This window comes from Tamandua tetradactyla, chromosome 6, assembly GCF_023851605.1.
Source record: "Tamandua tetradactyla isolate mTamTet1 chromosome 6, mTamTet1.pri, whole genome shotgun sequence".
Taxonomy (NCBI): Eukaryota; Metazoa; Chordata; class Mammalia; order Pilosa; family Myrmecophagidae; genus Tamandua; species Tamandua tetradactyla.
The window spans coordinates 57,025,556-57,035,346 of NC_135332.1; the positions used below are offsets into that span (position 1 = coordinate 57,025,556).

Genomic DNA, 9,791 nt, shown 5'->3' on the forward strand with positions numbered 1-9,791 from the left:
CAGGAGATAACAACATGTGCCTTTCCATGTGACAAGTTAAGGACCAAAATGGTCAGAGGCCAGCCCCAGAATACCACACTTTGGAGAGAAAGTGTCACCTTAAGGATGGCTTGATTTGGACATTTTCCTGACCTCAAAACCGAAGTTGATACATTCCCATTGTTTAAGCTGATTCATTCCACAATATTTACTTATGCAACCTAGGAAACTAAACAAATGGTAAAAATTGATATTTGAATGGTAATTTACATCCTTCAAGGCATGAACTGTTGTGGTCCTACAATGGTGTGATAGAAGCAGGGCAGACATTTTTGTTCATAATATGCAAATGTGGAAAATAAGGCTGAGACTTTCCAAACTCAATTCTGCTCCTCAGTAGCACAGCTGGGACATGCAGCTTAAATTCTTCTGCTGCCGCTCTGCCAAAGGGGCTATAATGCATACAAACTGATCATTTCAGTAAGACTGCAGTCTCATCGAAGTGTTACAGGATTTCAGAGAAGTAGAGTTTTCTGGCTGGAAAGATCAAGGCTGACTTCATGGAGTGGGATGACATTGGAGCTGGACTCTCAAGTACATCCTAATTGGAGACTGCAGTGCCTAATGCATTCACGACTTCACATTAATTATGAGAACCTTTTCTTGCTGAAGAGCTTCCTCAAGGCAGCCTTCATGTCCTGGTTTCTCAGACTATAGATGAAAGGATTTAACATTGGGGTCACTGCCACGTACATCACAGTTATCACTGCATCCTTCAGGCTGTGACTTGTCAGAGGGCGGAAATACATTCCCATCACTGTCCCATAATACAAAGACACAACTGTGAGGTGGGAGCTGCAGGTGGAGAAGGCTTTGAGCACACCCTTGGTAGATGGAACCCGTAAGACAGTGAAGAAGACCCAAGTATAGGAGATAATGATGCATATTAATGGCACAGAGAAAACACCAGCCCCAAGGTACATCATCTTCACATTAAAGTGGATGTCAGAACAGGACAACTTAAGCAAAGTGCTAATGTCACAGTAGAAGTTGGCCACTTCCGTATTGTCACAAAAAGATAGACCAGCTGTGAGCAATGTGTGGGGGAGGGAATTCGCGATTCCGATCACCAAGACCAAACAACAAGCAGGAAATAGGAACCTGAGGAAGACCTCAGGTTCATAATTGTTCTATAATGAAGAGGACGGCTGATAGCCACTGCCCGATCATAAGCCATCACAGCTAAGATATAGCTGTCAGTGTTAGCCAAGAATAGCATGAAATACATTTGCGTGAGGCATCCCCCAAAGGAGATGGCTCTGCTGCCCAAGAGATGGTTAGGGACAGTTACAGATGAGAAGAAGATGTCCACAAAGGACAGGTTGGCAAGGAAAAAGTACATGGGGCTGTGGAGGTGAACATCGGAGTGAATGGCCAAGATGATGAGGAGGTTTCCCATCAGTGTGATGGGGTAGATGAAGAGGAAGAGGATGAAGAAGAAATCTTCCTGTGCCTTCTGACTGCTGACTCCAAGGAGGATGAAGTACAGGGAAGAGGAAACGTTGTCCTTCTTCATGGCTTTTCAGAATGAAAGGGAGGGAAATCCAGAAGTATTAGTGAAGTTCATGCATGTAATGAGTTCCTTACCCACAACTTTTGACTTCATTGATTGGCTTTTTCTCTCCTGTGTTTGCTAAATCCAGATGGAGACAACATATGGGGAATAATTCTTTGTTGGTCAGTCACTGTCAGTCACCTTAATGTATAAGGAAATGACCAATCTGTAATCAGATTTGCAATCATTTGGTACCTCAGCACCACCTAACCTCCTTAGACTTACTCATTTAAGAAATAATTATCATTCCAGTTTCCATGTGTGGGACACTTTGTTAGGCTATGGAAAAATAAAAAACGAGTGATAAATACAGTTAATTCATCCACATATTCGACTCTAAAGATATTTAGTCTCAACTCTCAAGTACCACAGAACTTGCAGGAGCCTGAATCAGACACTAATCTTATACATGACAAGAAAAGCACAGCATTGGTATTCTTTGGCCAAATGCTTCTGTGAAAGGATGTGTTAGTGGAGGGACCAGCCCAAACAATTATGAATCAGTCCAGTGACCAAACTTCGATTGAACAAGAACTCAGGAAGTAAAAGGTGTCCACACTGGCACTGCAAGATTCTAAATTGCAAGCACCATTGGGTTTATTTAGCAACCAGTAAAACCAGGCCAGTGAGTGTTCTCCCCATGAGTCCCAGTTTCAAAGCAGATTTTCACCATCTCCTTTGAGACGATTTATCAATTCTCCAAGCTGTTATTTACAAGCTTTTCGCTTAGGTCTGTTTTTTTATCTTTGATTATTTCTTTTGGTGACTCACTTGACTAAATAATGACTTCAACTCTTTTTTGCCAATGACTCTCAGGTCTGACTTTAGGCTTGACGTCTTTCCTATATTTCCATGTTCAGTCATCCTGCCTATGTGTTTGGCCAGCCCCGTGCCCTGTGCATTCAAACTGAGCCAATTCTTTTTGGGAAAAACCTATAATTTCCTTGTTTTTACCACCTCTGGAAAAATTAGTGTGGACTATTGTTTATTGCATGGACCAATGAATTTTAAAAGTTATCTTTTTTTAAAACAGAGTGCAAAGATGTTAGCTCTCGATATTTCTTAGCTGAATCCATATATATATCATGGGCTCACCACATTTGGGATACTCACAGGCATTCGCTGAGTTTATCCCTCACCTCTTCATCTGAACCTGTTGTTCTTCATTTAAATGAAACCTTAGATAACTCAACATTTCTATTTCCTATCTCACTACTTTAGCTTAGACCGTCATCATTTTCTACTTAAAATATTGCATTGCTCCCTTAACTGCCTGACTATACATTTTCACCTTTTTGATCCATTTTATAATCTCAGTCCACACTCACTGTGACAAAGACTAGTAGTTGATCACCCAGATGCTGTTTTTCTCTCATCCTGGACACTCAGCTACCCTTCATCACCCAGACACTCCTGCAGTGAGGTGTGGTCATATTGACCGAGTGTACCAATTGCATTGATATGCCCCTCTTCTGAGCTTCCACCATATTCCCTTTCCCTTTCTGACAAATGGATTGAAGTAGGAAGGAGTCAATGGTGGAATGAGTCTGTGTGAATCTCCCTACATACTTGGAGTGTCACCTCTTACCAAGATCCTCACTTGGGATATTACAAAGGAGAGACATCAACCTTTACGTTTTATTTTTCATTTCTTTATTTAATCTTTGCAAACAAACACTCTCCCTTCCCTATTTTTGCCACACAGGCATTGGAAAGGAAATTTCAGAATGGATACAATTCACACAACATATGGTTGCCTGCAAACAAATCCAAGGGAATATGTAGATAACTAAAAATTCGGTAGGGTTTGAGGATATAAGTCCACATTTAAAAAACAATTCCATCCTTATATTAAGAACAGCAGTTAGAAAATATATTTTAAAGAAAAATCCCTATTCACAATAACAATGGAAATTTTAAGACATCTGAAAACATTTTTAACAAGAAAAAATTACCAAAAAAATTATAGAACTTTACTGAAGGTAAGAAGAGAATACTTAAATGATTGAGAGATATGCAATGTTAAGGGATAGAAAAACTCAATGTGGTAAAAATGTGAATTCTCCTCCAATTAACCTATGAATTTGGTGCAATCCTAATAAAGATATCAATGTTGTCTTTTAAACATGGAACTCAACAAATTGGTCCTAAAATTCTTATAAGACAGTAGATAGCCAAGAAGTGAACAATTTGAGGAGAAAGATAAGGAGGGCAAACTGCTCTCTCAAGTATTGAAATGTTTTCCTAGGGCTTTAGCTCTGATAATTTAAACCTTGGAGTAGGTGGGACATAGGGGCTGACACCTGCCTCATGTAACAGAGTGGAGAGCCCACTACAGACCAAGCAAATAGCATAAGTTAGTATACGGCATGGGATGGTTTTGTAACAGGCGAGGAAAGGAGGGATTGACTAGTAAATTGTGCTGGGACAATTGGGTACCCATATATAAATAAATATAGAAACCAATTTCTAAGGGATTAATTGTGAAAATTTCAACAATTTTAGAGGAAAACAGGTTCATGGTATCAAAGTAGGTACTGATTTCTTAGCCCTGACACAAATGCCCAAACCTTAAGAGATATTATTGTAAAATTTGACCACTTTAAAATTAAAAAGGCATTTATATAAAAAGGACACTGCAAAGAAGATGGAAAGAAAAGGCATAAACTGTAAGAGAAATTTGCTACACATCTAGCCATATAGGATTTGTATTCCGAACATATAAGAATCTCACACAATAATGGGAAAAAGACCAAAGGAAAAAAAAAAACAGAAACCCCAGGAAATAATGAGCTGTGACTTGAAGCAGCAAGTGGTGGAAGAAACTGGTATGGCCAATAAACAAATGAACAGATGTTCAACCTCATTAGAAACAGAGAGATACAAACTATAAACAAATTCAATGTAACATCCTTTATCTTGTAAGAAGCATAAAAGTCTGAGAATTTCCACTGTTAGGGAGGAAGTGGGAAAATGGACAATAATATCACTTACTGACGATACTCTAAATTAGTAGGACCACTTTGAAAACAACTGGGCCATCTGTCATAATGCTGAAAATTCATACACCTCTGACCCAGCCATGTCACTTCTAGAGTGGGCCCTAGAGAAACACTAGCACATGTGCTCAGGAAGATTTTCACAAAGCTGTGCACTGTTGTATAGGATTGTTACAAATCTTTTAACAAATAAGGAATGGATAAATAAATTATGTCATTTTCTTATGAATGAACTCTGGATAGGGGTAAAATGAATGAATTCACATGGATAAAAAAAACATAAAGTGATGTGAATAAAGCAAGTTGCTAGAAGAGAAATACTGCATCATATAATATTTAAAATAATACATGGAGCGGGCCACTGTGGCTCAGTGGCAGAGTTTTTCCCTGCTATGCTGGAGACCTGGGTTCGATTCCCCAGCCTGCCTGTGCAAAAAAAGAAAAAGATACATAAAAATGTAGTTAAAGCATAAATCCTGAATGGGAATGTACTACCATCTTCCGGATAGCAATTACCTCTGAGTTGAGAAGGGAAAAGTAAGATTTTGAATGGAACAAAGAGGGTCTCAACAATATCTTTAGTGTTTATTTAAAAAAATCATGTTTTTTTTGGGGGGGGGAAGTGTCATATATATTAAATCTTGAAGATGTATTCTAGGTATGTTATTCTGTTTGTATTTGTGATGTTTAACAAAGAAATTTTGAAAAGAAATTTAATTCTAATATTTAAGAATAAATATTTCACATGTTTTGTTGGTAACTGGGTCTGGAGTGTGGCCCTGGAGCCAGGAAGCTCAGTCATGTCACACTGAGGAAGGAGATAGAAGGTGGCTTGTAAACAGGGTCAGAATAAATGGGAGTGTGTTTACACTGGGAGGAGAGATCCAGGGGCCGTTATATCACGCTGAGAGAAGAATGCAGTGGAAGAAGGACTCAGATTAGAGGAATCAAGGTAGTAAGTGGATGGAAGTTGGCATAGTATTTACAATCTTTTTCTACCATTAGTTAATTATCCAGGGCCACGCCTCCCAACTCACCATTTTGAGAACCCCTCTCTTTGACCCAACCTTGCTCTCCAGCCTCTCAACCTCTGGATTGCAGCTCAGGTAGTCAGCCCAGCTCTGGTAGTTCTGTCTCTCCCTGTCTGGTCACCCACCTTCCTATAGAGCCTAACATAGGACAATCTGTGTATACCTTCACTTCCCTACTCCAGGGTAGCTGAGGGTTGACAGAGAATCACCCAAAGTTGGTCTGGAATTCATGATCCTCAGTTCCATGTGGGTCCAGAAATTTCCTCTGCAGTCCTCCTTCTCCCCATTATCCACTGTGGGGCATGGAAGTCTTTGCCATTCTCCTGAGACTTACCACAACCCTCTACAAGGAAATCTCCCAGAATCCTGGGTGTTGCTTCCCTCATCACTGAAAAAAATTACTGCAGTTAAGGGATATTTTCTTTATATGCTCAGCTGCATATAATTTCCACACACGTATTTCCTTCAGAAGAAAATGCAAATCTACTCAATATTCTCCTTCTCTCTCTCTGTGTTTTCAGCGGTTTTGCCTCACTTCTTGCCGTGGTCGTATTTCTCTCTCTCCATCTCAACTCCTTTTCCTTCTTATTAGCAGATCAGCGTATTATAGTCTGTTAGTCCTTTAACGTGCCTTCCTTAATCTTAAAACCTTTTCTAGCTAACACTGCACATCCTATCTCTGTCCTGCCTTTTTACAGGGAGACTTCTTCTTACATATGTCTGCTTACAGCATCATAAATATTTTCATAAATTGCAAATGCGATTGTGTCTGTCTCTTAAAGTGACTCACTTATCTGCCCATCAGATAATAGTTGAAGCCCAAATTCCTTATCATAGGGAAAAACTCAAGGACAAACTGTTCAAAGAATGGAGAGTGAATTTAGGTAAAAGATATGTATTTTTGTTAAGAGCTGAGGAGTCAGACCAGGGGCGCAAGTGGAAATCAGCCTGGAAAATAGTTTCAGGTCAATATTTTGGAGAGTGTTTTTTAAAATTAATTAATTAATTAATTATTTTACGTGGGCAGGCACCAGGAATTGAACCCAGGTCCTCTGGTATGGCAGGCAAGCATTCTTGCCTGCTGAGCCACCGTGGCCCACCCATATTTTGGAGAGTTTTGAACATAGTGAAGACTTTATACATGTTTCCATTAGATACTAAATATTAATATAGTGGAGATGGGTTGCACTAATGATTGCTAATAATAGAGAGATGCAATTTCTGTTTAATGTAAACTGACATATGTAGACATATCAAATAAAATTATGATGTTAGAGCAACATTTTGGAGTTTTAATGTGCCCCAAAGACAATTACATTTTGATTGAAAAAAAAAACCGGGGAACGAATGTAACACACAGCAGAACATAAAATGAGGTGTTTGATGTAATCAGCATGGGAAGTGAAGAAACAGAAAGGGACTCAGTGAAGGAGGGATTCTGATCACAGGGAAGTGGGATGGAGATCCACAGTGCCCATGTCAGGGTTTCTCATGGGTAGGTGTGATTTCTGCTGAGACTCTGCAAAAGAACCTTAGACCACCAGGGAGAGGAGCAAGGGGCCACCTCCATGTGATGCTAGAGGCAGAGTGAGAGCCTGGAGATCACGGGATGGGAGCCAAGATCTCTAGTGGTGCTTGGCCCCTAAGATTCTCCTTCCTGGAGAGCATTTGTGTGTTAACCCTCACATGAGTGTGATGGTACAGATGACAGTTGTGCAGGAACAGAAGAGGCCAAGGGATTCCCCTTGACACGTGGGGGCAGCAGACAAGGCCAAGGACCTGACCTCTGAGTGACTGGAGACCTCCCTGATAGTTCACTTCCTCAGTGCATTGATGATGAAATAACATATTTTCTGAAGGGTCCATCAACAGGTGCCACTGAATGTGGAGTGCAAGGTGGCTTTGCAGCTCCTCTCTAAGAAGACACACACACACACATACACACACGCCCTAAGGACACAGTCACACAATATTCTTCAAGAGCTAGAGTTTAGGAATGAGATAATCTAAATAGAACTACCCCTTTATGATCTTGTATTCATAAAAAAGAGCTCAGGAGAAGAATTGTCATAATGTCTGCAACCTATTTTCTGTGCTCCCTGTTTCATTATTTTGGTTCCTGGTACGAGATTGTGTAAGAAGGAGGGAAATCTGGGTGATCTGAGAGAGGACAGGGACAAAAGAGGAGGGTTCTCTTGCCACCCCATTTGTGTTTAGCCCCATGTCTCCTAAATTTGAGAACTTGGGTTGTAGTGTTATGCTTAATTTGAGTCTTCGCTTTGTCATTACCTGTTTTGGTGATTTTAGCCAATTCATTTCACCTTTATTTTAAACTGATACAATGCCATAATAGTTTTACTTACCTCCTGGGGGTTTTGACAGGGTGAAAGGAGATAGAAAATGCCTGTCATGCCGTTCTAGCCCATAGTAAGTGCTAGTCACACGCTAGCTACCTTCTGATATCACTTTCATAACGACTGTTTTCTCTAATACCCACAATCCTTACCAGGTGAGTTTCTGCAGAGCTCAGGTGAGGTCAAAAAAGAGTCTAAGCCTGTGGCTTTCACTCCTCTTCACAGATAAGGAATTTATCACCAGTTGGTCTAGCACCTGCTAGCAGTACCTTTGAGGGTATGTATTCTAGATATAGGGCCAATTGCTGGCCGGGTAAATGGATCTTGGTCTTTTCTTCTTGATGTTGAGGAGACAGGAACAAGGTGGCTGGGAAAGATGGGGTCTGAGATTCCCAACTGTGGAGAAGAATGGATGCATAGCCGAGGCTGTAGAGCTGGTGTATTGCTCTGACATGGAGGTGAGGAGCCCAGATTCCTCCTGCAGGAGCAGGGTTGTCAACATATGGAGTAATTTGAAAATATCCACTGGACTATAAAGCCTCCCAAAGCCCAACTCCCCCAGGTCTTCCTGCAGGCCAAGTCACAGTAATTGCTGGGACTCATTTTCCTCTAGCTGTGCCCTCAGGGAATGCAGTGCCTGTCAGGGGTAAGCATTCCTTGAGTGTTTTTTCAGAGCAAGGATGGGAGTTCAGGAGAATGTGTCTCCAATGTCCAAGCTTGGGGTAGCCTTTCTAGGATCATTTTTTTTTTTTTGGATGCATGGTCTGGGAATCCAATCTGGGTTTCCTGCATGAAAGGCGGGCATTCTAACTACTGAATTACCTGTGCACCCTAAGATCTTCGATAGAGTGTTGGCTCCTCTCTTCTGCTGTTTAGCAGAACTTGGAACTACCCTTTGGAGCTGCAGGGACTATCCTCCTACTTGAGCACCTGATTTTCCTCTTACCCATGGCGGAAACTATTTGTTATAAAGTGTGGCAAAAAAAAAATAATAATAATTTTATTTTTACTCTAGGATCTGGCTTGAGGCAGGTTAGGGTGGGAGTTATACTTTCTTTTATCTTGCATGCTGATAGTATGTCTCCTAAAGTTTTAGATTCTTAGAGAAGTACTAGATACTGTGTGGTCCACTTCTTGTAGGTGTCACTTTTATACCAGCCTAGCATAATGGTCATTTTCTTATAATTTCGTACCTCCTGTGGCAGAGTGCTCAAACCTTTTGTAGAGGACTGTACTGAAGTCTGAGCTCATGCTGGGTTTGAATCATGCTCTGATGCTTTGCCATTTGAACTGTTATTTTATTTACTCTTCTTTTAAACTGGAACTAGAACAACAACAACAGTTGTATAGCTCTCTAGAAGTTATAACACAGATCAAATGAAATAAGATCTGAAAAGTTCTTAAACCATAGTCTAGAGCATAATTTGCTTTGTTTTGAATGTCACTCAGTAAATGTTAGTTGCTGTCTCCCTTCCTCTTACCGTCGTCCTTTGATTGTTGACCTAGTCTCCTAAATGTTTAGGAAACTAAGGACTTGATAGACTTTGGACCTTTTGTTAACTTGCAATTTCCTGTGGTTAAGTTCCAGGTCAGGCCTATGGCCCCTGTTGTTACCTGCCCCGTGTTCAGTGCAGTGTCTTGTTCCCGGGTGTTTTACTTTGCTGAAGTTGCTGAAATGCAATATTCCAGAAATGCATTGGCTTTTACAATAGGGATTTGTAAACTTACAATTTTACATTTCTCCAGTCATGAAAATGTCCAAATCAAGGCATCATCAGATGACATCTGGGCTCATCTGTCAGGTGGCTAAGCA

The 9,791-nt window shown here is 40.6% G+C and overlaps 1 protein-coding gene across 1 annotated transcript; it reads right to left on the bottom strand.

Moving 5' to 3' along the window:
* Nucleotides 1-626: 626 nt before the first annotated feature.
* On the bottom strand, nt 627-1,555 carry LOC143686048 (olfactory receptor 1A1-like). The gene is given in 2 exon segments (XM_077163098.1): nt 627-1,108; nt 1,111-1,555. Coding segments are annotated over 2 exon segments (927 nt in total).
* Nucleotides 1,556-9,791: the final 8,236 nt, after the last annotated feature.